At 32.8% G+C, this 25,429-nt stretch overlaps 3 protein-coding genes across 3 annotated transcripts; 2 read left to right on the top strand and 1 right to left on the bottom strand.

Moving 5' to 3' along the window:
• The first annotated feature begins 9,841 nt into the window (after positions 1–9,841).
• On the top strand, positions 9,842–13,351 carry LOC108917339 (probable serine/threonine-protein kinase kinX). Its single transcript, XM_018723888.1, has one exon. The coding sequence runs from the start codon at positions 9,842–9,844 to the stop codon at positions 13,349–13,351; it is 3,510 nt and encodes a 1,169-aa protein (XP_018579404.1).
• Positions 13,352–18,127: 4,776 nt separating this feature from the next.
• LOC108917489 (mitochondrial 2-oxodicarboxylate carrier) lies at positions 18,128–22,254 on the bottom strand. Its single transcript, XM_018724120.1, has 6 exons — positions 21,995–22,254; positions 21,734–21,939; positions 21,613–21,675; positions 21,222–21,488; positions 20,970–21,151; positions 18,128–19,155 (listed from the first exon to the last, which is right to left on the bottom strand). Exons 1-6 carry the CDS (start codon positions 22,056–22,058, stop codon positions 19,038–19,040), a joined length of 900 nt encoding a protein of 299 aa, XP_018579636.1. The 5' UTR covers positions 22,059–22,254; the 3' UTR covers positions 18,128–19,037.
• Positions 22,255–23,337: 1,083 nt separating this feature from the next.
• Positions 23,338–24,612, top strand: LOC108917380 (probable rRNA-processing protein EBP2 homolog). Its single transcript, XM_018723938.2, has 4 exons — positions 23,338–23,450; positions 23,506–23,586; positions 23,643–23,935; positions 24,006–24,612. Exons 1-4 carry the CDS (start codon positions 23,409–23,411, stop codon positions 24,511–24,513), a joined length of 924 nt encoding a protein of 307 aa, XP_018579454.1. The 5' UTR covers positions 23,338–23,408; the 3' UTR covers positions 24,514–24,612.
• The last annotated feature ends 817 nt before the right edge of the window (positions 24,613–25,429 follow it).

Raw genomic sequence — 25,429 nt, 5'->3', positions numbered from 1 at the left:
AGATCAATAGATTGCTGCACGAAATGTGGACGACTAGCTGGTATTACAGGCGTTTGTACATCATGCTGTTCGTGAGGTACACCGGGAGCTGGTTGAGGGTGAATGTGCTGCGGTATTTGAGAGAAGTGAAGATGCAAATGTGGGGGAAGTCCAGGATGAACCGCATTTACGGGAATCTGAGGCAGTGGGATTTGGTTTAGGAAATTAGTAGCGCCGTGATATTCTACAACAGTTCCAGGAGGATATACGGGTTGTGGTACGGCTGGTTGTGGAATCACAGCTGGTCTTGGTACAGGAACTGGATGCGGCAGAGGTAGGGCGGCTGGGACATGCTGGGGCACTAAAGCCGGTTTCAAATGGAAAGGTATCGCTTGGTGGACATGCGGAATGCCTTTTAATATGGGAGAAGGAAATGCAGCTCCTAAGGGCAAGACCCCAAGATCTGGTTTGGTTACCTCAAAGAAAGGGGAAGGTATAAATTGTGGGGGTGCAGCAATAGGAACTAAATGTTGAGGTAAGGGTGCTGGCAGAGGTTGAGCCACCGATACTGGTTGAAGAGGTATCGGATGGACGTGACCCACATGGATGGGGTGAACTGGAGCTGAGTGTACATGATCCACATGCACAGGTACATTGTGAACGTGACCCGCGTGTGGTACTTGGGCCTGATGAATAACGTCTGTGTGAGGCACCTGAACTTGATGCACGTGGTCGACGTGGGCAACGTGATCTACGTGGTGGACCGGCTTCGCGTGAACGTGATCTACATGGGCAACCCCAACCGGTTTGGTTAATAAATGGTGGTGATGTGGTGGTGGTGGAGGTGGAACATGAACTGCTGATACTGCTGGTTTCCACACCACCGGTTTCACAGGTCGAAATTGTATTACTGGTCGTTTAACGTGAAAATTGATCTTGGGTCTTTCATACACATATCCTGGATGTTTAATGCTTAACGGTCTGATTACTGGAGTGTATTTCAAGTCTACTGGAGAGTAGCCTATCACGTATTTGTGTCCTGAAGGCTTAATTCCAATATGTTTTGCCCAACCGTAGTTTGCCGAATTAAATACTGTACGTTTATCTTGTTCCTTGACTGAGTTATCCACGTTTTCGTAGTCGTTTAATGGATTCAGTTGGTCCTGAGCTGCATTTTGTTGGTGTAAATCTGCTTCTGTTAGTACCGTTCTTAAATAGAAACATAGGATGATGGCAGTGATCTGTAACATAAATTATTTGATTTTATTTTTAAGTCAACCATTTTAGTAATAGTATAATTATGGTATAGTTCAGTATAAGTTTTATATCTGGCAAGGTTTGGTTGTCAGAATAGAAGAATAAAAAAATAATTCGGAATATGACATTTAAAATAAGAGAACCAATTGTTGAAAAGATACGGGTATATTGATATATTTGGTCACCATTCAAGCTTAAGTAAAAAAGTTTTTAATCTAAGAAAATTATAATACTAATCAACATGTGAGCATCTTCTTTAAACAATTTTGTGTTATTCAGTGAGTCGTACTGTATATTCAATCAACTAAAGTTGTACTTAAAAAAATAATAATAAGAGTATTAATAATTTAATGTATTAATTAACAGTGAAATATGTATAGGTTAATTATTATGTGGAGTCAACAATTTGACAGAATGTGAAACCGTACAATAGAACACCGTTTCTCATTAGAGATCTTGTCAATCAGATATGCAAAGCATGAGCAGTTTGAGTGAAATAATAACATTAATTTAAGAAAACTTTCGCCAGTTGACCAAAACTACCACTAGTTGACATTGAGGACCTCAGTGGAATAGAAATCGAACTCATTACATACTTGCTTTATAGCATTTTCGACTTCCTATTCAATACAAAAAAAAATTAAGAAATGTATAAAGGAATGTGCAGTAGTACATTTAATGTTTGTTTTAGTTTTAAAAAGTTGCCAGAGCTATTACTATATCTGCACCATTAAATTAACAACGTATTAAAGTCAAGCTGAAACAACGGAAGAGAAATAATCTAAAATAATTTTTATGTAAATTACTAAAGAATAGACTCCATTTCATTTTGTAATTTTGTATTTATAGCGTATGTATTACTTTTTTAATAAAATTATTCAACAAATGTTACTTATTTGCCTTACATTTACTTGACTATATAAGTAAATAACATTATTATTCACAGTATATCTTTCTGTAAAATAGGGAAAACGATAAAAATAATGTTATTGGATTTTTTTATTTTTTCATTTTTATTATTTTTTTATTCAATTTTCTGTTTTTGCAACACTGAAGAGATTAGGAGGTTTAAGAATGACAACAAAAACATTTGCAACGTTGTGTCATAGTGAAATCATGAGCATTTTCAACTTTTCTCAGTGTAAAAAAATTCTGATTAGCCATGTTTATAAAATCCATTAATTTATCCTTTTTACACAAGAATTTAATTATTTAACATTTGTTTTTATTTTCAAGGTAACAGAAATAGATAATTAAATATTAATACCAACATTTTCAGAGTATTGTAATTTGTAGATATAAAGCGAATTAAACAATGTAATCAATAAATATATAATTAATAAAATTAATTAGTTTATTTAAGAACATAAATATAGAAAAACGCTTTTAATGCCATATATCATGAAAATGTAGTGAAATATTGGTACCTACAAATACTCAAGCCATGAAATATATTTGCAATTGTCATTTCTTACCAGATAGTTTTCCATATTTCACTCAAATTAATCCTTACAATTTGAAGAACTAAACTGACACCATCACTGTCCTGCCGAGCACTAACGTGAAGAAAATCGTCACTTTCTTTTTATTTTTATACCGAATATATTTGAAGAAACGAGGGTTGTGTATTAAATACATGAAACTGATTAATATTAATACAGCGGCAATGTCATTGGCGAAGAAAGTGGTTACCAATTCTGGTTGCACTTATTCGTTTAATTGGCATACGCCGGGATAATATTAATTATGGATGCATTTAGAAATGCTTTTTGCAATTAATTTCCTTTAGATATGTCAATCACTCGCATTGGAAGGTCTAGGTTGTGTTACTTATAGTTTATTTTCAACGGCTTGCTAATCATCCAAAGAAATTAAATCGATCTAAATCTGGGTAAATAAATTATTATTTTAATAACTATTATAAACATTCCGCATTTTTTAAGTCTAAAAAATATATATTTTAACTTAATTAATTGCATTTTTATATATTTTTTCCGAAAGTAGATACTAAGGGAGATATTCTGTTTCAGCGATTTTGGGAGTGTATTATGAATATTTATTATATTCAGAAATGTTACTACACTAGCTGAAGCATCATTTGAGTAAAAACATCGTTTTACATTTCCAAGTCCAAGTGAAATAATTGTCTGTCATTAGCGAAAGTTGATTCAAATTAACAATAAAATTTATGGAGTTTTTCAAGTCGACCAATCAGTTATATAATGGTTGTTTTATTTGCACTGATTTTTGTCGTTCCATATAACAGCCATCTGTTTTGTTGACCGTAAAAAGTATACGCCGCACTTTCCGTAACTGAGTTAGTTACTTTATTATTGGGTTTTATTGCTCCTTGAGACTAGTTTCAACTGACTGGATAATACGTGATCGCCTTTTTTTGCGTCTGCGAAATATACGTAGAATTGCAAAATGGATTGCCGATCAGTTCTAAAAAAAAGTTGCTTTTTTTATTCCCAAAAATTGTAAGCAACCAATTTTTTGTTGCGTCGATTTGAAAGGACGTAGTAGCAATTATATATTCATTCATTAGTGCATTTTTATTTTATTTTCATCGGAGCCAAGGTCATTTAACTTCATTGTGTAAATAATGAAATTTGGTATTTAGGAAACAAAATTTGAGAATAAATATCCGTTAAATTGGAAATAAACAGAATACTAATGATAATAATGAAGTGCATCACATTGTTTATAGTTATAAAATACGTGATATATGTGTTTAGGCAACTAAATACATATTAAATATATACAATACATATAAATTGTAAGTAAAATAAAAACGTCCATCAAATATTAAATGTGGCAAGAAACTAGTAAACTTCTATAAGTGTTAGGAATACCAATTTCAAAATATGTTTACGTATAAATTACGCGGTTGCCGCCAATTACTCTCATTGTTTATTGATGTCGGATTTGTCAGGATTGTAACAAAAAAGTAAATTCTTACGAAAATGTGTTTATTATTTTTAAAACTAATATAGTAGGTACCTACACAGTGTAATTATAAATGCATTGTTTATAACATTTTGGACATACTTAATGAAGCGAGAACAAAATGGAAAAAATCATGCAAATTGACACGCACGTAGTAGGTTTCTAAATAAAAGGTACAGTATTAATCTCTATATTGTGGAAATTCCAATAAAAATTCTTTTTTTGTCAGACTATGCTAGAAGTTCTGATGTAATTGCTTTGAACTAACAATTCCTTTTTAATTTCCTCATTATTTAAAAAAGGGGTATCTGGGACGAGATCATTGGCCAATTTTACATAATTTCAGAAATCAGTATTTAAAAGAGGTTTTATGTGATAATAATAATAATTAATACTATTTTATAAACATTTCGAAAAGCTAAGAAATTATAGAATAATAGAACAGGACAATAAAACTTGACGTCAAGGCCTTCTTGACGTTGCTACATAGCTACATTTTCGGACTTTAGAAAAGAACCTGATTTTTCTGGAAAACTGTTAGAGATAAGTATGGACAACCTTATGTCAATCAAAAGGGCATTCAATTTCGCATTTATCCATGACAATTAATATGGATCACTCCATTTGAAAAAAAAAGTTTTTCAACTCGTAAGATTATTAAAAGTAGGTCCTAGTATTTCCGAGTCTGAATATCGTACACGTTTTGCTCACAGATGACAAGATAGAGTAATTTATGCCAGAACGAACTGTGAAAACTGTAGGTTGCTAACTCTTACAGTTTAGACGCTATATCTAGCCTCATTTAGAGAGCTGAATGTAAGCCTTGTCGTTAAACTATAGTAATAAAAAAATTTAGGACTTTCCGAGATTGCAATACACATCTCCAAAATGGCCCAATCAATATTTTAGTGATAATATATAATGATTTATGTATCTGTAATGATATTTAGGTATTCTTTTGTTGTGGAAAAGAGGTTTTATTATCTTTTTCCGTGTTGGTGATTATAATACCCAAACAAAACTACAAATGATTATATAGAGAAAATAAATAGAACGTGACGACTTAATATGTGTTCGAATAAATAGATTGACCTAATTTGAATTTAATTTTGGGCCTTGTAATATGGCCTCCAATTTTAATTATTCTTTCACCTACACGAACTTTTTAAAATCTAAGAAAAATAGGACCTTGTTAATTATTATACATTGCAGAAACTCTTCGGATAATAAGTTACGGATTAGAATATTCCAAGGTTCGTGTCGAAATATTTTCCCCACACAGTACATTTCGTAATTGTTAGCCAAAGTCAAACTAACAGTTCTCGAAAATGTAAACCTAATTGGATATACAAAACAGAATTCATCACAACTATTTATCTCATGTTAGTGAAAATTTGTTTGTTTCCTTTAGAATATAGGTTTAATTCCTGCCAAACATGCATTAGAATTAATTTTTTACTGGACTTCTTTGAAGACGCCTTCAAAAACCAAATAAATGATTTGGAAAATACTTTTTTAGGATTAAAAATGTATTATAAGTCAATGTATTTTAACTTTTACTTATCTAACTTCTGTTATACAGATTTGTGTATTCAATCAACATTCAGTCAAAATGAAATTGTATAATTACACATTCCAAAACAATGACATCTATATTTTCCCTTTCTGTAAACAGTCATTATCATTCCAGCAGTACCTGCATATCTATTCTTACTGCAATAAAGTAAAATTGAAACTGATTCGGGCTAATGTACTGTAAACACTTCACAGTTCCGCCTCAGTGTCCCAACTTGCTAGTTGGATATGACCGACATTGTTCAGCCCGAATGGTACGTGCGCAGCATTTTTTTTTTCGACTACATGTCAACGAAAAGAAAGTTTGTTGCACATTACTCCTGTTTGTTTTATTATTGTGCCCCACTATATATGCGCCGCCGTTTTCATGAGGAAACTTAACATGATCCGCAGCCAAAGCTGCATCTACAAGCTCTACTACTGTAAATTATCGATAATTTACACTAGCGCACAATTATCGGTCTTCGAAAACAACTGCAAACGTAATTTGTAACTTTTATTTGTTTATTATGTACAATATTAAAACAGACATCGAACCTAAACTTACTTATTAAAATTTTGACAATAATTGAAGTTTGTCTTTGTGAAAAATTATATTGCTTGAAGCTGCGATTGAAATTGAAGAAACTTAAAACTCTATCACGGTTTCTAATGTACTTGAACTACTCCTTTATTGAATTCTTAGTCATAAAAAAGGTTTTACTAATAAAAATTTGTTTTATACATTGTCAGAAGGAAATATCCACGTTTTCACTATCCCCCTAACGTTAACGATTTCGGAGTTATTTAATATCGAAAAAATCTAATATTTGCAGATTCTTCAGGATAATATAAAAGCAGTAAAACACACACACAAAATCTTAAGTAGCTTTGCTGATTAATTCTGAATTTTTAAAAATTATATCCATGTAGAGGCATAAGAAAATGACCGTCCATGTCTCTTTATATCAATATTTACAAAAAAAAAAACAAAATATACAAGAGCATGACGTCAAAGAGAAAAGCAATTTTATTCTTCACTTAAATAACTTGCGGACGATGTGGTAAGTTAGCAGCAACTCAGATCGACGTCTCGCTGTTGTAATAGAGTGTGGCAAGTTCAATTCTTCTGAATTTTTTTTACTAGTTCTTTACTCATAATCCCCTCCATCGTTGTTACAAATAGTAAGATCTTTAGTTTTGTTAGATTTCAGATGTTTTTAGTTGCGCGGATAGGCATCAGTATTTCGTATTTTTGGTTTGGGTATGTTAATTTTATAAGATAAAGACTTACATGTTAATATAGTGTTCTTGAATGTAATATGGACAATGTCAGATTAAATGATAACATTTAATATGTTCAGTTATAAAAACAGTTTTTGGATCTTTCTTCTTAAGGGCCCCATATTCTTTAAATAGTGTTTTCCGCAAAGACAAATAATTTCAAACATTTAATAACTGAATAATCTAAAGCTTATCAAATAATAGGAATGTTATGTCATGCCACCTGAGTATTTTCAAAGACGCCGCAGTAAAACGAATAAACAGGTGCAAAAAACGTTCAAACCATCAAGGTTTTAGGTACTGAAATCTACGAAAATACTAACTTTTTTATATATAATTCCACATGTAAATATTCTTATAACATTTACTTGCTTAGTCCTACATATAAAATTGTTTACTTTTATTTATAAGTACGTGAAAATAATTCTTAAAATGTGGGGTTAGAATAACAGCAAACGCATGTTTTACAAACGCTTTTTTTTAGTTATTATTTTATTTGAGTAAATTTAAATGGTAACAATGAATAAACAAAACATCAAGGATTTTATGTTTGTGCTTACTTTTGTTCTACACGTTTTACTTTTAAAGATTTCAGTACCTAAAAACGCCAGAAATTTCACTATTTCTCGGCCGGGAATATGGCCACCTTAATGTGTCTAACTGAAAGACTTTTTTATTTGACTTCCAGAAGAAATCAATAATTCCATGTATTTCAGAAAATAAAGCATAGATATATAGAGTATAATATTCTAAACGATATCAGTTGACGCAAGTTTTCAAATTTTTAGGCAAAGGCTATTCACGTTAAAATGAGGGGAGGGGGGGGGGGGGTAGTATACTAATATTTTGGGCAGATATTTTTAATTTTATTTTTTATTAAACTTTAGCAATATTATTTTTTAAACTCAAATAATATTTCAAAATTTTTGTGAGAGAATAAATCGTTATATAAAACATTCAATTTATATAAATACCAAGATTGTTTAGCGTTTACATAAGTTTTTTTTTGGTTAGTAGAAAAGTTATAATTTTATTAAAAGGAGTTGCATAGTTTGATATATCAAGTAAAAGTAAATTAAATTCTTGTACACTATTTTTTAATAATCTTTTACTGGAACAGATACGTACTGACATGGTAATATCAAATTAGTGTACCCAAAAAAACAGCAGCGTAACAACTAATTTCCATAATTCAATTTTGAGATTGTATCTACAGGGTGTATCACGAAGAGTGCCCAGTAGGCTTATCTCAAAAAGTAGTCAGAATTGAAATCTGAAAATTTATATACAGATATACAAAAAGATCTATTCAATGAAAATAGTGTCAACTTCCTCGCACTTTCGGTTATATCGGAAGTCATCATCAGCTCTGTTATTTCAAATGGAACACTATGTATATTTATGCATTTTTTAATTCTACGGCAAATCCTAGACTATTGACAGTTTTCAAGTTATTATTAATTTTCGAAAAAAATTGAGGGATGTAAGTGATTTTTGAAAATCTCCGACATTTTGCTTTATTTATTAATGAAATTTGGCATGGATAATTTAAAAGCAATGGAATTCAATCAGTTTATGTCAAATTTGCAAAAATTTATACATAGTGTTTAAAAACTTGTGGCCAATATTGTGACGTTGAAGTTGAATTTACTCAAAAATTTCAAGTGGTACAACCTGTATATTATTACATTAATGGATGCAGAATTTACTTTAAAATGATACTATAGTTCCCTATACTCAAAGTTAACAGTTCTTGTGTAAATTGGAAATTATTGATTTCAACACAGAAAAACCTACGAGTATAGTGGGTTTATTTAAAGCATCGCCCTTTTTAATTTAATATACTGAATTATTGTTTTTGATGAAGGTATAACAATAATAAAAATTACATTAATTTATTACCATTTATTGTTCAATTCTTTAGAGCATCAAATCCACCGTACATTTTTCTGTATTGAAATCAATAAGTTCCAATTTACACAGGAACTGTTAACTTTGGGTATAGGGAATTATAGTATCATTTACATAAAGTAAATTTAGTTGTGCATCCATTAACGTAAAAATATACAGGGTGTACCATTTGGAATATTTGAGTAAATTCACACTCCGACGAGTTATTCTGTTTTCAAAAATCATTTCCTTCAATTTTTTCGAAAATTGATAATAACTTGAAAACTATCACATTTTGGCCTATAATATCTTATGAAATTAGTCTAGATTTTACCGTAGAATTTAAAAATGCGAAAATATACAGAGCGTTCCATTTGAAATAACAGGTAACGATATAACCGGAAGTGCAAGAAAGTTGACACTATTTTCATTGAATAGATCTTTTTGATAAACCCCTGTGTACTAATTTTTCAGATTTCAATTTTGACTACTTTCTGAGATAATCCTACTAGGCTCTCTTCGTCATACACCCTGTATATTAGTGTATATACAGCGCCAATTGCAGTGGCAAATAAAAAATGTGTGAGTGTAAAGAATGCTCTATATTCTCAGCCTTCGCAACAGAAACAGCGATTTACCAATATATTTAATAAGTTCTAGTCTGCCCATTATTCCATTACCTATTACTTAAATTTCTTGATTCTTTATGTGTTTATTGATGCATTACCGAGTCATTCAATCAAATAATAGATTTACGTAATAGACACTTTCGCGAAAAACGCAATATTATACCAGAAAATAATGTCAGACGTAAAAAACAGTCCTTTCTCTGCAATAAATCGATTGTAACAAGTGAAATTGACGGAGAGCAGAGCTTAGTATAATTTATGCATTTGTGAACTCAACATCTCCCGCAGAGCGATGCACAATGTTATTAAGTAAATTGATAAGTGTTGCAGCCCTCGTAGTGCTCGTATTCGCGGGTGATAGTGATGTCCCTCATGTGCGATCCAAAAGGACTATCGGCGTTGTTTTAAGGAACGTGGGCGATTTGTTCGGTTTCGATGTGTTCAAAAGGCCAAATGTGGCTGGTGCTGTACCAGCAGCAGCGGGAACGCTAACAGATAACTTGAGAAAGTCCTTCACGATTAACATTAACTGGGATAAAAATCGAACTCACGCAAGTGCTCCCGCACCGGCACCAGCTACTGCTCGGGCTCCTGCTGCTGCTCCGGCTCCTGCTGCCGCTCCGGCCGCACCAGCTCCCGCCCGTCCTGCTAGGCCCGTTCCAGCTGCAGGTGCGGCCCCGAACTCAACGGCTACTCCTCAGCCAGTTCCTGCAGCTGGACCGGCTCCTGCTGCCGCACCAGCTGCCGGTTCGCCTTCTAATCCCGTTCCTGCTGCGCCCGGAATTACAACAACAGTTCCACCTACTCCACGAAGACCTTCTGGACCTCCAACAAAAACTCAGCTATACGTGGAGTACGTAGACAGTAATGGTAATGCCCGAGAGGAAAGAGAAGAAGAGGAAGATGAAGAAGATACTCCGAAACGTGTCCAAATCGGCCTTCCAGACTACTCGAGTGTTGATTATAACGAGGTTAAAAGAGACTTAGCCAATCAAGGAAACAACGATATCGACCATTCCAAAGAAAAATTCAAGCAGGAATTCAATAATTTCTGGGAGGCTTCTCCATGGACGATAGAGCATGGATATAGGTTTATTGTACCTCAAGGGCCGGATGCTTTAGTTGCAGGTATACCACAGGGTGCGGCTGATCTTCAAGAAATTGATGCGGGTAAAAAGAACAATGTCAACGTCAGAAGCTTGAAAATCGTGCACAACGTAAAGGTTTATCATAAACCTACCCAGAAAACGGAAAGTTATAACGATGTCGATAGTCAGAACTATAATATTGCACAAAATCCCCAACAAGAATTTCATATCGTAGATGAAGAGGGCGTGCGGTATATCGTCAACCAAAATGGTAAGAAACTTCCGCTACCACCTAGTTTAAATGCTCTGATATTAGAGTACTTTAAAAAAAAGTTTCAGGCTGATGCAGAAGCCCTGAAAGAAGCAGCCAGACGAGGACAACAAAATGCAAACCAACCCAACACAGAGCTTAACCATCCCAAAGTAGAGCTTGCTACGTCTGCTCCAATAATTTATAAGACGGAACAAATTCCAGTAGAATTAATTAGGGATTACATTGCAAATTCACAAAAAGACATTTCCAAACCAAACGTACCACCAGAAGTAAATAAGGAACGTCACGTTCTCAAAGTAAAACATTACCGTAACGATGAAACTCCATACAATAAAGAAGCAGAACTACCAGAAACTGTTAGAGAACCTGAATATTTGAACATTAAGGAAAAAGTCGAAGCCGGCCCACCTCGAAATTACAATTATAAAATAAGTCCTCATGAAAATTTGAATTCCTATGTAGCCAACGCTCGTCCTGGCCAGCTCGTCAAAATAAAAATCGTAGAACCTTCACGAGGAGCGGATTTTGATATAAGAGAAAAGGAAAAGGTTGTAGAGAAGCACGAAAGAACACAGGGGCAACACTTTGAGAAGACGGAAACTCCCAAAGTCGACGACATACCTGACTACATTCCAACTTTCAATTTTAAAGAATTTGAAAAAGTAGGTTATCCAAGCTTTGATGACGTGAAGAATCAGGATTTTTTTCGGGGTTTTTCGGAGGACGAGAAGAAGAATTTAGGAGACCACTATCATTTTTTTAGCTCGGACCAGGATCCCCGGGGCAGAGACAAACAACGTCTAGAAACTAAAACTGAAACCAACAACGAGGACGTTAAAAAAGAAATTACTGACAAAAATGATGAGAAAACTAAAACCCAAAATAAAAATACTAAAGAGGAAGTGAATGATAAAGACGACGTTGAGGATGATGACGAAGAAACTGAGGTTCCACAAAAGGTCCAAGAAGAAAAGGAAAAAGAGAAAAACGCTAAAGAAGATGAAGAGGATGAAAAACATCATTCACAAAATATTGCTGAAGAAGAGGATGATGAGGATGATGAGGAAGTGCGCCCTGCTGTCAAAAAAGAAGACGTCGTCGAAGAAGACGACGATGATGACGATGATGAAGAACAGAATGGGCAACTTATAAAATCTCCACAAAAAGAAGAAGTAAACGAAGAAGATGATGAAGAGGATGACGAAAAGGAAAATTTAAAAGAGAACGAAGACGATGAAGATGAAGACGAAGAAGCTGAGGATCGACCAAAAACTGTCGAAAAAGAAAATATAAAGGAAGAAGATGATGATGAAGATGAGGAGATTGAAAACGAAGATCAATCTAAAGCGATCGTAAAGGAGAATGAAAATGAAGAAGACGACGATGATGATGAGGAAATTGAAGACGAGGATCGACCTAAAGCGATCGTAAAAGAAAGTGCAAATGAAGAAGAGGATGAGGAAGTTGAAAGCAAAAATCGACCAAAAGCCGCTGAAAAAGAAAATATTAAAGAGGAGGATGAAGAAGAGGAGGATGAAGTTGAAAATGACGATGAAGAAACTAAGCAAAGAGCAAAGATTGTATATAACAACGTAAAGGAGATATTTGATGTGGAAAATTTTGAACCGGGGAGACTTAAATCTGAACGTCAACAAGAAGCTAGCAATCAACGTGACGAAGAGAAAGTGGCAAAGCCTTCTAGGGACCAGGAAAAGTTTATTGCCGAAATAGAGAGTTTAATAAATTCTAATTTTAAAGACGCTAAAAAAGGTTTTAACGACGGTATTAACGAAGAAACAAAAGAGTACCAAAGTGGCAGAAAGAATGCGGTAACGGGTAGACTAAAGTCAATCGAAAAATCACACGAAAATGAGTTTGATAACCTCTTCTCTAGACTGGGCGAGGGAATGGAATATGAGGATTTTTACAAACAATTCTACAGCGAAAGCAAATTCCCACCCTCACAGCAAAATTTGATTGACTCAGAAACGAAAAGTGCTCGATCAAAAGAAAAGCATCAATCTGAGTCAACTGTAGCGCAGCCATTGTATTCTGGGGCGCTACACACTCCAGCTGTTCAAGAATTATTTAAGTCTGACAAGCCATTAACGGTGCCTTTTGACCACGATTATAGTGCTACTGAAACAAAAAGTCAAACCGCCAAACATAGATCAAAAAGAAACGCCCAATCCTGGGACGATGAAGAGGATGAGACAAATGAGTTCCAGGAGGAAAGTCAATATGTCCCAGATAAATACGAAATAGATATGAGCTACGAAACTCCCGAGCCAAAAATGCCAGATTTTGCTAAACTGGAGGCCAAGAATTATAAAGATGACGATGCCTTACCTTCTAAAGCTCACGTAACAAAAAAAGAGGATGGTCAGAAAACAACTTGGATCAATATCGCAGTACCAGTTACATACACTACTAACGTTAGGACGTAAAAATAAATTTATTTAAGCTTTTGATAAATGACATCAAATGAGAGGAAAAGGATCTCAAAATTTAGTCTTGTTTTAGTAAATTATTTACTGCCTTTGAAGGCGTATTTTTGGATGGCTTACATTTGTTGTTGTTTATTAACAGCGTTGCTAATATGTAATACTTTTTAGGCTAGACAATTTTAAATGTTTTTAATCGTTTTTTTTTTGTTGTTAATTTTATTTTTGTTCAAATTGCTTTATATTACATATAGAACAAATGGAGGATTGCATTTTGTTGAACTCTTACTGTAAAATAAACATGTTTTTTTATTCATTTCTTTTTTGTACCCGTTCCAAGAAAAGATAGTATTACTATAAAAAATTAAAAAATATACCTATACTTCTTTAAACCTAACAGATGATTTGTCTTTTTTTATAGAAAGAAAAAATAATGTCATGAAAATTCACACAATAGACCTAAAAGAAATAATAAATAATATCGAAACGTTACACATAAATAAACAATAATAATAATAGTAATAACGCAATATGCTATTGTTTTTATAATATAGTGTGGTAGATAGTTATACAACCTAGAGGCTAAATATACTGAACATTTCATTCCCACGGTTTTTTAAGCAACTGGAACCTAACAATCAGAATAACTACAATTTCCAGTAATAATTACAGGTAAAAGAGTTAAAAACTTAAAGAAATAAATTAAAAAGCAGTTTTTAATTAAAGAAAATGTAAAAGTTGATACAATCTAATGTTAGCTAATTGGACGCTAAACTATGTAAGATATACATAAGACTGTCACATGTTACTTAAAATGCTGTTCACGAGTGACAAAGAAAGCGATAAACATAATAAGAAATTCTGGGATACGCTACGTCATGGAATATATCAATAAAGAAATTTGTTTATAGCGTTTTCAATTAAAATGATAAAAGGTTATTGATTTCTGCTCTAAAATAAATGCATCAAACCAAATTTTACCCGGTTAAAGTATTCAAACGCAGCAGGTAATGTAGAATTCCAAAATATAAAACAGCTTTTAGTTCAAGAAATTTAAGGTAAATAATGTTGATAGATATAGTTTTTTTAAGCCAATGCTAATGCAAAAAAAAATATAACAGACTCATACGTCCGAAAATATACCTACAAGATGCTAAGGAGTTTTTGGAACTTTAAAGCCTTGTTTTTTAATTGTGAATAATAGTACTTCTTAGAATGCTAAATTCAAAGAAAATAAGCTGAAGCCGCTAGATGAAAATAGCGAATCCGCGTATGAAAGAGGCGCGCGCGCAGCTCATAGCGCTTTATTAACAATTAAAAAACAAGGCTTTAGAATAATGCGAGTCCCAAAAACTCTTCAGCATCTTGTAGGGGGATGTTTAAACTTTAATTTAGGTACCTGGCAACATAAAAAATAACAATTTTTAACCCGGAAATCGGCCGTTGAAATTCGTCATTTTCGCATTTTTAGCAATTTAAATTGTTTATAACTTTAAAACTATCAATTTTAGAGGCATAGTGCATAGAATTTTTTGGTTATAATATCCCAAAAAAACCTAACCTTTTTTCCGGATTGAGAAAACCAATTTTTACAATTTGTTTAAAAAAAGTTTGTTTAAACAAATGGGCACCAGATTTCCGGCCGGCATCACCTTGATTCATGTTAAGAAACATCTCACGAATCGAATATGCAAAAAAAATCGAGTAGGAAAATTTCTCCCTCGAATGCGAGGTTTTCGCCTTGTCTAAATGTAAGTATGGACTTTATATCATAAATAGCCAAATTTCAATACTTCTAAAGTTTTTGTTCAAATTTTCCAAGAATCTTTAGGTAGCGTCTGTTAAAGGAAGGCACTGCACCAAATGAAGTCTAAATCTTACATGACTCTTGAGATCAAAAACTATGTTCTACTTTCAATCTTTGAAAGATCGTAGGTAAAAGCCTTAGGAATTGTTCTTCTCATGAGACAAATTAATTCTGAAAATTTATTGCGACGTTGCTTCAAATTCTTGAAGCCCTTAAGAATTAATTTATGAAAATAATGTTACTGTTGTTTGTTTTGTCGAAAGGAATCGGTTCTCAGAATTTATAGCAGCACAGCTGCAATATTCTATAAAATGGCGAATGCGCCAATATTAAACAGTTACCTTTTTTTGCTTTTTGTAGATTTTATGTATAAAATAGTAATGATAAGTAAAACTAAATTTCACAACAAATTTGTATAACATTACTAATATTACTATCACTCTTTGATGTATGCTTATAATTTTTTGATGAAATTTCAAAATAAAGGCAAAATCCAATGTTTTACCTAATACTTTGTTAATGCACCTCTGTTCCCTTATAATTATTGTTTGCTTCGCTTTTTGCTTTTTGGTTATTTTACGTCGGTCTATTTCTGCTACTATGACCTGGAAATTTTACCGAACCCCCACTTTGTCGTAGAGTAGGGATATTTCACTTGCCTTGTTTAGACAAGGGACCAACCAACGGTTTTACATCCCCCACAAAGCGCCTACACAGGCCGCATTTGCGGTCGGGGTAGACGACGGATGGGGCCCACCTACGAAGGCTGTCCAGGCCTACACGAGATGAGGCAGGATAAAGAGGGATAATCCCCCTCGATCCCAAATCATTGAGGCCAATTTCTAGCCATGGAATAATGGCGCGGTTTTACATCCTTTCCGAAGGACGGTATGATTGGCATAACAAGACTTTTGGTATAAAAGAACATTGTTCAACCATTTGATAGGATTTACAGGAATTTTTTTTTTGAATTTATATATTTAAATTAGCCTCAAACTAGCGAAGAAATTCTTTATTTCCTTTCGAAAAATCGTTATACGTTAAATTAAACAACTTTGGTCCAATTTATTCATCTCTTTATCGCGAGTTCCGAGAATGTTGCGACATCCAATCTTAAACGCTTTGTATTTAAAAAAATATATTAATTGGTGGACAATCCAGGAAATAAGAAATATTACAATAAATTTTGTTTCAGGACACAAAATCGATAGGAATACAAGTTGGCACTGATGCGAAAACTGCTGAACCCCGTACAGACAATAAACAAGAGGAAAAGGGTTACCAAAAAAAGTAAGTGCAATACATTTATTTATGCACTATTTTTAGTATTGATGAGACATAACCAAAAAAATTATATAACTAAATGTATTGTGGGATTATTACTATTTGAGCTATATAAACATCTACTGGCATTGAATTACATATTACATCCCAATATCCAGCAGATAGCTAAGATAATTCATTAGGAAAGTCATCAGACATAGGCTGGTTTCGAATTTATTATTTTAAGTCCACTGGCACATGTGCAGTGCAGTTAGGGTTACCAGATCTATTTCATGACTGACCCGGAGACTTGAGCCGTTTGTACAATTGATGCTTAAAAAAAAGGTTATGCAAATGCAATCAGGAAATCTTGCGTTGTATAATTGATATTTAAAAAAAAAGGACGGAATCAGGAAATGTGGGAAATGTTTTCCTTAACTCCGAGCCCGAAGATGTACCATCAAAACCCGGAGATCTGGCAACCCTAATTGCAGTACGGGTCATGTATTTGTAGCACTTATAGATTAATAGGTTACTGTGTGTTAGTAGCTACATGTATCAATCGATCTAAAGCAGTGTCATATTCCAAGTCTCGAGCGAGTTTCTCAAACAAATTTTCGCTCAACTTTCCAGTCGGTGCTACGAAGTCGTCTCCAATCGCTCAACTCAGGACTAATCCCGGACAAAGTAGACACTTATGTCCGAGGGGATCCAAATAATCCACCACGAGAAGCAGAACGTGTGGAACGGAAAATAATATTTTCGACTGTTTCTAAAATTTCCGCCGAAGTCCTTTACAAGGCTCCCAGCCCACCGCAAACACTAGAGCCGCAACAGACGACACCGCAGAAGTAGAAAATTTATCTCAGTTTCGAATTTCGGAAAATAAAAATCTAAAAATGCGGAATTTGAACTATGGGGAACCTCAAAAACACAAAACCACTCAGACTATCACCCGATCACCCGTTCCAACTACAATCAAAAGATAGGCAAAATCCGAAAGGGCCAATTGTCCAAAGCTACGGCGTACCTCGTTACAGGACATCCGCGAACCCATCAAGTAATGGGATCGAACGTCAACCCTGGTATCTTGTAATTCAGTAACCAGGAACGGATACTTACCCAGTGCATGTAGTATGACACAAAATTAATATTTGCATTGTATGTATAAAACTCTTTGCATATCAGATACTATTATCGCAAATATTTTTCAAAAAAATCAAATTTTTAATTCAGAATATTGTTAAAAATTTTCACAAATTTTTGCGAGTACTTTGCTTCCGGCTTGGATCTTAGTTCTAGCACTCTACCCACCCAGGCATTGTCCAATCCTGCAGTGAGATCCCAATGAATAAACCAAGCTCCTAGAAGCTTCCGTATATCGGGTACTCACCTTGAAACCAGTGCTAGGCAAGGCAAAGCAAAATACGGTGATATAGATACCTGAATAACCGTGCTCAGTGTTGACAAAAACATTTTGTGCAACTAGCCTCAGAAAATCGTGCCATCCCAAAGATGTACCAGAGCGAACGAAGGCAACAGAATAAAATAAATCTTTGCCTACATTAAGACATTAAAAAATATTGAGAATATCATTTGTATTTGTTTCAGCCTTACCGAAATCTTCGACAGACTCAAGACTGAACTTGTGGACCTTCACAGCCATATAGAGAAGCAAATTAGGTTGTAAAGGAAATTAAATGGGAAACTCGGCAAGAAAATTTATTTAAATCACTCATAAAATCTGTTGTATTTAGAACACGATAATATACAACTCAAATAAACGTTTTAAGTATTTACATATTGTCAACAGGTACAGCTTATATAAAATCTAACAATCCCTGATAACTTAATACTAAAATAAAAGCGTTTTAACAAGGTACACGTGCAAAATATTGGTAACAAGTTTTATATCAAACAAAAATAATATTTAAATTTTTTTATCACACAAAGATAAATGCAAAAATACATTTATGTTTTTTATCAGTTTAAAACTTTATAAAAATTGAATATAGATTTTATCAACATCTTTAAAACATGATATGCATAATTTCATCTATTTTATTAAATAACATGAGAAATAAAAAAATTATTTAAATTGCAAGTTTGTCAGAAGTTCATATCACATTAATTATTAACTAAAAAGGCAAAATCATCAATATTAGTTAAAAATAAATGCTTCTATATTAATTTTGACAAATTTCACTTGAAAATTAAATATATTTGAAAGAATATTTTTGACAAATTTCTGAATATTTGCTGGTTTAAGACAAAAGTTATAATCGAAAATAAATAATATGAAAAAAAATGAGGATCAAGTTTGTCTTATATTTGTTATCTAGCCTTAACTTCAAGTAAAATTGGAGACTTGCATACTTTCACATAAAGATACGATTTTAAGTCCAACATCATTGGCACATATTAAAAATCATCTCCATTTTTTGTAAAGTATGCCTTTAAAATGACATCCTAGCTATCGCACATTAATTATTGTCCTAAACTCGTCCATTATTAAAATACATTCAGCAATAAGTGAATGTAAATATTAAAATCAATTTGCGCTTCTTTGTAAAGATAAAATCAGATCTTTAAAATTATTCTAAAATGATTTTGCAAGCATCATGCAAATGTTTCGGTAAGCAATGTGTGCATATAATCGTAAACGACCAGCATTATGGCTCCACCAGGTCCCAATCGTAGAACTTTGGGAAGAAGTCCTTTATAAAGGGCCCTCGCACTATAAAACAAATCAGGTCTTAAATGGGTTCCAACAAACTGTCTAAGAAATTGTCGCAATTTGCTGTATCTGCGGCATTTTCCTATGTTGTAATACATTAGCCAACTTATTGGTCAAATAAAAAGACTACCAAAATCAAAGAGGCATAAAGCATGACATACTTAACATGTATAAATAATAAAAGAAAATGTCAACGATTCTAAAATGCACTAAAAATGAATATTACCACCATTAAGTTGATACGCTATGCTACCAGATAAGTTAAAAGTAAGGTAGGCTAAATGAACACAAATTTTGATGGTTGCAGACCATCAGAACTCAGGGGGCATTGCAATTAACACCATCTTACAAATTACTTATTATAATTAAATATCCTTAATTGTGAGAGATTTTGTATTAATTGTTATTAAGGAAACGTGCATCTTTTATTGTGAAAATTATTAGTGAACAAATGGAAAGTTTATTTTTCTATATTCTCAATTTAACTGAGTTTTCTTTTTTGAAAAGACAATATGTCTATTATATGTGTACTGATAAATGGTCCATAGTGTCACAAAGTACATTGCAGTAAAATGCAAGGAAAATTATGAAAATTTTCTTAATAAACTTCTGGTCAGTTTAATTTATTTACATAGTGAACGGTTTCAAAATAAAAACCTGAAATAATGATTCAGGATAAGCAGTCTCGGCTGATGAAAATTAAAATAGGCATACTTTGATGAAGAAAAATGAAATCCAAGCCATTTTTTAGTGGATGAATTATACAGGGTGTCTGCAAATTTCACCGACAACGTTTGACTGCATATTCACGACGATAAATAAATACGATCTACGACAAAAAGTTAAATAAATACTTTTTGGTTTTTGACTAACAGGACTTCAAAGTGTTGTCAAAAATAAAACTAATTTAATTAATAACTTCATAACCGCTTTACCGATCGCGTTAAAATTTGGCACATTTATTTGGACTATTATGGAGTATTATTTCTTAAAGCTTTAGTCAAATCGATATACTGGGTGACGGTTGAATTTACGAAATAAAAAATTTAAATTGGGATAGCCCTTTTTTTCTTTTATTTTTCATAAAATAACATTTCCTTTATTGTGGTTGTACTTATTTAAATTTTAATTTAATATTAACATTCCATCTTTTAAAATTTTATAATGCAGTGACTAAGAAAAATAAACATTTTGTCTAAAATAAGAAGACCTGTTTGTATTTATTGGTTGACTATAAAAAAAATATTTTGCATATATGTATGCAACCCTTTTTAAGCTGTGAAGCTATCCTTAATTTAATTTTTTATTTTGTATTTACTTTGAAAATTATCCATACAGCCCTACAAATCACTGCCTAAGGAAACAGTATAGGTCTCAACCTTCATTATCAAACAAATTAAGAACTAGATAAAAACACTGCCTAAGTAGAAAGTGAAATAAAAAAATCTAAGTGATTTGGAAAAATTTTTGGCTATTAATGAAACGAACAATGGAAAAAATTAAATGCTTAATTGGGGACTGTATCGAGGTAGTTAATATGTAACATTTACTTACAACTTCTTTGTAATATTATCTGTATACTAATGTACTATAGAAATATGTAAATACATTTAATAATGATAACTCCAGTATTCTATAAAAAGTGAAAAAATACGAGGCATATACGATATCAGTTTGGTAATAAATCATATAGTATCCATGCAAATAAATGTGAGACTATCGGCTTAAGTTGATAAATATTAATTCAGATTCATATTATGTATTTTTCATTACATATCTTATCTAAAATCTGTATGTGTAATATGGATACTTACCCTTCTTCTTTATATACCAATATAAGAGACTGTGCAGTACCCTTATATTTAATTTGTCCCGGTACCGGTTGAGGACCTTGTATCCTAGATTTGGCTACATCGAAGGGTATATTTATACAAGATGCCAAAGTTCCAGAGACAAATCCTATGCTTACTTTCCTGAAGAATTCTTTTAGAGGCTCCTAAAATTATAAATAATTTTTATAATGTGCATAATGTAAATTTTAATGTAGCAGTAATATTTTTAATTACCTTATATTCGGGTAACAATCCTTTAACAGAATGATAAAATCCGAAATATACCATGTTAAAGGTACCATTTCTCCCAATTGTTGCGGTAACTCCTTTATTTAGACCTATAATTCCATCGCGAGCAACTATTTGCTTAGTTACAGACCAGGTACTAGGTACCTCAGTGACACGATTTCGATTTGCTTGTAACTGTACTTTAACCACTTCAAATGGGTTTACCAAAATAGCTTCGGTGATTCCTGCACCTAGACCAGCTAGAGAGAAAGTCTAAAATAAAAATCAAAATAATTTGCTTCTTTAAAGAAAAAAATATAAAGATAGATGTACACATTTTACAGATTAACGATTAAATCAATTGAGGATTGCAGTATAACTGAAAAAAAAAACTCACCAGTGGAGTTGGTGTGGGGGAACCAAACATAAAGAATTGTTTGTACTGCTCAAACGTAAAAAACTAAAAAGCAAATCACTATTAAAACAAATAAATATATACATTTCGACAATGTAATTACTTTAACAGCACGCTTTGGGGTTTCAGCTAAAATAGGAGGCAGAATTCCTTTCCAGAAAGAACCAATTCCTTCGTTTACGTACATTTTTTTGAAGCAGTCTAATATGCCGTTGTAATACTGTGGGTCATTTATGTTTTTCCCACTCTGAATTTGTAATCGGGTTTTAATCAAATCTAAAGGGTGCATTATACAAACTTCTACAAAACCTGTGCAAAAAAAATATAGAAACCAAGTATTAGTTACTAGTATATACTTAAGTACCTGCAGATCCCCCAGAGCCTATTTGGATGGCAGCTTCTTTTAGGACTTTGTACATTTCAGGCATGATTAAATGTTTTTGATGTGCAATGTAAGTATTAGCAGGAGACGAGTGCAAATATCTCTCAACGTTAGTAAAGAAACTGAAGTACTGAAGATAAAAAATAAAATTAGATAAAATATCGTCTCCAAACCAAGATTGTAAACATTCCTAATATGTGAATGTATCAGCTGATTTGGGCAACGTGATGTAACGCAATGATGTGACGTTTCACGTTTCACTGATTTCAGCATTTTACAGTATATTTTTTATACATATAAACCAACAAACCAAGAGCCAAGAAGAGTTTTAAGTTTAAACGTTTGAGCCTTGAGCGAGCCTTGTACTATTAAACAATGCTGGGACTAGATTAATTGGTAGATTGACCAAGCAGAAAATTATTTCTTGATTTTATGTTGAATAATATAAAATATATACGACCAAATGTCTATAAATGATACTACGAAAAAATATATTATTGTTGCTTTCAAGATCGTATTATAAACACTATTTTCTTTCTATCAATTGGCTATACCAATACACTAGAGAAAATTTATATTTAAATATATTTCGTATATAAAATTATTAATTTTATTTGTTAATGGCGCCAAAATCAAAAGACTAAAAGTTCATCCATGCAATGACAATACTATCAACTGTGACAAAACAAAATTACCACAGTTAGATAAACTTTGTTCCTAGAACCAACCGCAGAGCTCATGTACGAGGATAGAAGAAGAAGAACAAAATGTTGTAGTATTTGTGATACATAATTACATTACATCACATCATTACAGTTAATTTTTCAATTATGAAAGGGTCACAATTAAAGTCGCTTAATATATTTAGTGACTACTCATAATTTTTATGACGCGCCATCTATCGCTTGAAAACGGCACTCAACCGCGGAATAATTCTTTAGTAGATAGCCAACTGTAACAGCCTCACATGCTCTGGTGAATTAATTGAACTATCAGTGTATAGATGGCACGGATTCTTTTCACAATAAATAGAACTTTATGCATTACATTATGTTATAATATGTTTTGTGCATTACATTAACTTTACTCGCAGAAAAACCAACTATCCTAGCATGTTCAGCGGCCTTAAAACCGCAAGTGCACCTTTAGAAAAGCACTTTAATTTTTTGAAAATTTTCGTGCTATTAAAAATTTGTTTGAAAGAAATTTGAGTAAGTGAAGTTGGTCAAATACACATACTTCTACTAGTATGTGGTCAAATACACAAATATGCTAAGCCAATTGATGATGAAGAAGAAATATTTATTATTTAATTTAAGGTTTAAGGTTATATTTTTTGTATTTGTAGAGACAATAGGCACGTGTAGTAAGTAATTTATTAATTATAGCCCCAAAAATGAGTTCTAGTGATTCTGAATTAAGTGAAAGCGATGCTGAGGTAATTAAATTTTTTAAATGTATAGGTATATACATAAGATATAACTAATTTTTAGCTACAACAAGCATTTGTTGATGGTAAACTTAAACCAGGCTTGAATATAGTAGAAACTCCAAAGGAATTTGTTAATAATGTGGTATGTATAGTAATATATTAGAAATAAATATTGCATGTTTCTGCACATTTCTTTAGAGTGGACTTAAACAAAAGTTGGAGGAATTCAAACTGAAACTGTCCTGGATAGAACAACTCGACTGTGTTAATAAACAAGCTCCACTAGCTCCAGAATTAGCAGCACAAATGTTAACTCAAGAGCAACAGAGAGAAAGTCAACTGAAGAACAATAAAAAATTACCACAATATACACCTAGTGAAGACCCAGTATTAAACGATTTTAAAAGGGAAATGACTTTTCATAGGCAAGCTCAAGCTGCTGTAACTGAAGCTATTCCAAGATTAAAAGCTATGGGAATAGCTACCAAAAGGTATGATACATATTTAGATAGCTTCTTGACTAGTTAAATGTGGTAGAAAAGTAAATTTTGTTATTTGCAGACCTGATGATTACTTTGCCGAGATGGCAAAAACAGATGCACATATGCAGAAAATTAGGGAACATTTAATGAAAAAGCAAGAACAACAAAAGAGAAGTGAAAGAGTAAAACAGTTACGGCAGCAACGAAAGCAAGGAAAATTACTACAAATTCAGACTAAACTGCAAAGACAGCAAGAGAAAAAAGAAATACTTGAACAAGTTAAAAAAGTACGCAAAGGAATTTCTAAGAATCTGGATTTCCTCGATGGAAAACAAAATAAAGCCGTGTCTAAAAAAGCAGTGGAAAAAAGGAAAATGAAAAATAAGAAATTTGGCTTTGGGGGGAAGAAAAAAGGAATGAAAGCAAATACAAAGGACAGTGCAGCAGACATTAGTGAATATAAAAGACCTAACAAGAACATGGGGAAGGGTAAAATGAAGTCTCAAAATAAAAATAGACCAGGAAAAAATAGGCGAATTAAGAATAAATCAAGAGGGAAAAATAATCATGTAACTTATAAAATATAAATACGAATGCTGTGAGTTCCGATACAAATGTGAGATGCATCAACTGATATGAAATTTGTTTAGAACCATACATGTAATAAATTTTAACAAATTTGTTAATTTTCTTATTCATGTTTTCAATTTTTGTGTTTGGATTGTGTTTTGATTACAAGGGGCACAATGGCAGGGATGGGGCAACATTTAGATGTTACCTAAACTTTCTGTGGCGCACCTTGAACAGGGCTATTTTATATGCCATGTTGTGTGTCACTATTTTTGTTTCACCCATTGAAATTTTCAAACTAAATTGCATTTAATGGACAAAAATGAGATCTCAGAGCTGCTTTTGAGTGTAAAATATTTAACTCCTTTTAATTTGGCTGTATTTTGCATTGGAAGGATTACATCCAAATTATCTCATTTTGACTGAAAATTTAACTTTCAATTAATTTCTTTAATTTGTTGACCGTTTGATTTGATAATAAAAAAATATGTAAAAAATTTTTTATTCCGAAATAATGTAAATAATTGTCTGCAGCACTAATAAAAAATAAAAATATTTATTGTGCAAGCCCATGCATCAAACATCAAACTATTCAAACTAACTTGGTTCACTTGGTTGATAATCTGTGGTACTTGTTATCTATGCATCAAACGCCAACAAATATACTGGGGTTTCAGGGGAGAAGAAAAGAAGCCTGCACATCTGGACTGGGGTACTTCAAACGTTACACCCCAGATTAAGGTTTGAATTACTTTCGGCTTACACACCGAAATCATAGATAAGCGTCGAGCATATACGACTCAAAGTAGATAAGATACCGAAATGCAGCTTAGACACAGAAGATAAATTGTTTTATCTTCTGTGGCTTAGATCTTTCTATTCTTAGGCCGGTGTCCCATGCATCCGATATCCGACGTACGATATCCGATAATA

The sequence above is a fragment of the Anoplophora glabripennis genome, unplaced genomic scaffold (genome assembly GCF_000390285.2).
Source record: "Anoplophora glabripennis isolate ALB-LARVAE unplaced genomic scaffold, Agla_2.0 scaffold4, whole genome shotgun sequence".
In the NCBI taxonomy this organism is placed as follows: domain Eukaryota; kingdom Metazoa; phylum Arthropoda; class Insecta; order Coleoptera; family Cerambycidae; genus Anoplophora; species Anoplophora glabripennis.
Note: the sequence above shows the minus strand (reverse complement) of the source record. Positions and strands in the feature narration are given on the sequence as shown.

Bases quoted from the DNA above. Each gene is read 5' to 3' on its own strand.
- LOC108917339 (XM_018723888.1), top strand. From the start codon at position 9,842: ATGTTATTAAGTAAATTGATAAGTGTTGCAGCCCTCGTAGTGCTCGTA.
- LOC108917489 (XM_018724120.1), bottom strand. From the start codon at position 22,058: ATGCCTGAAATGTACAAAGTCCTAAAAGAAGCTGCCATCCAAATAGGC. The intron at 21,940-21,994 runs GTACTTAAGTAT...TTTTTTGCACAG, and splicing joins AGGCTCTGGGGGATCTGCAG to GTTTTGTAGAAGTTTGTATA. The intron at 21,676-21,733 runs GTAATTACATTG...TTTGCTTTTTAG, and splicing joins CCCCAAAGCGTGCTGTTAAA to TTTTTTACGTTTGAGCAGTA.
- LOC108917380 (XM_018723938.2), top strand. From the start codon at position 23,409: ATGAGTTCTAGTGATTCTGAATTAAGTGAAAGCGATGCTGAG. The intron at 23,451-23,505 runs GTAATTAAATTT...ACTAATTTTTAG, and splicing joins TAAGTGAAAGCGATGCTGAG to CTACAACAAGCATTTGTTGA. The intron at 23,587-23,642 runs GTATGTATAGTA...ACATTTCTTTAG, and splicing joins AGGAATTTGTTAATAATGTG to AGTGGACTTAAACAAAAGTT.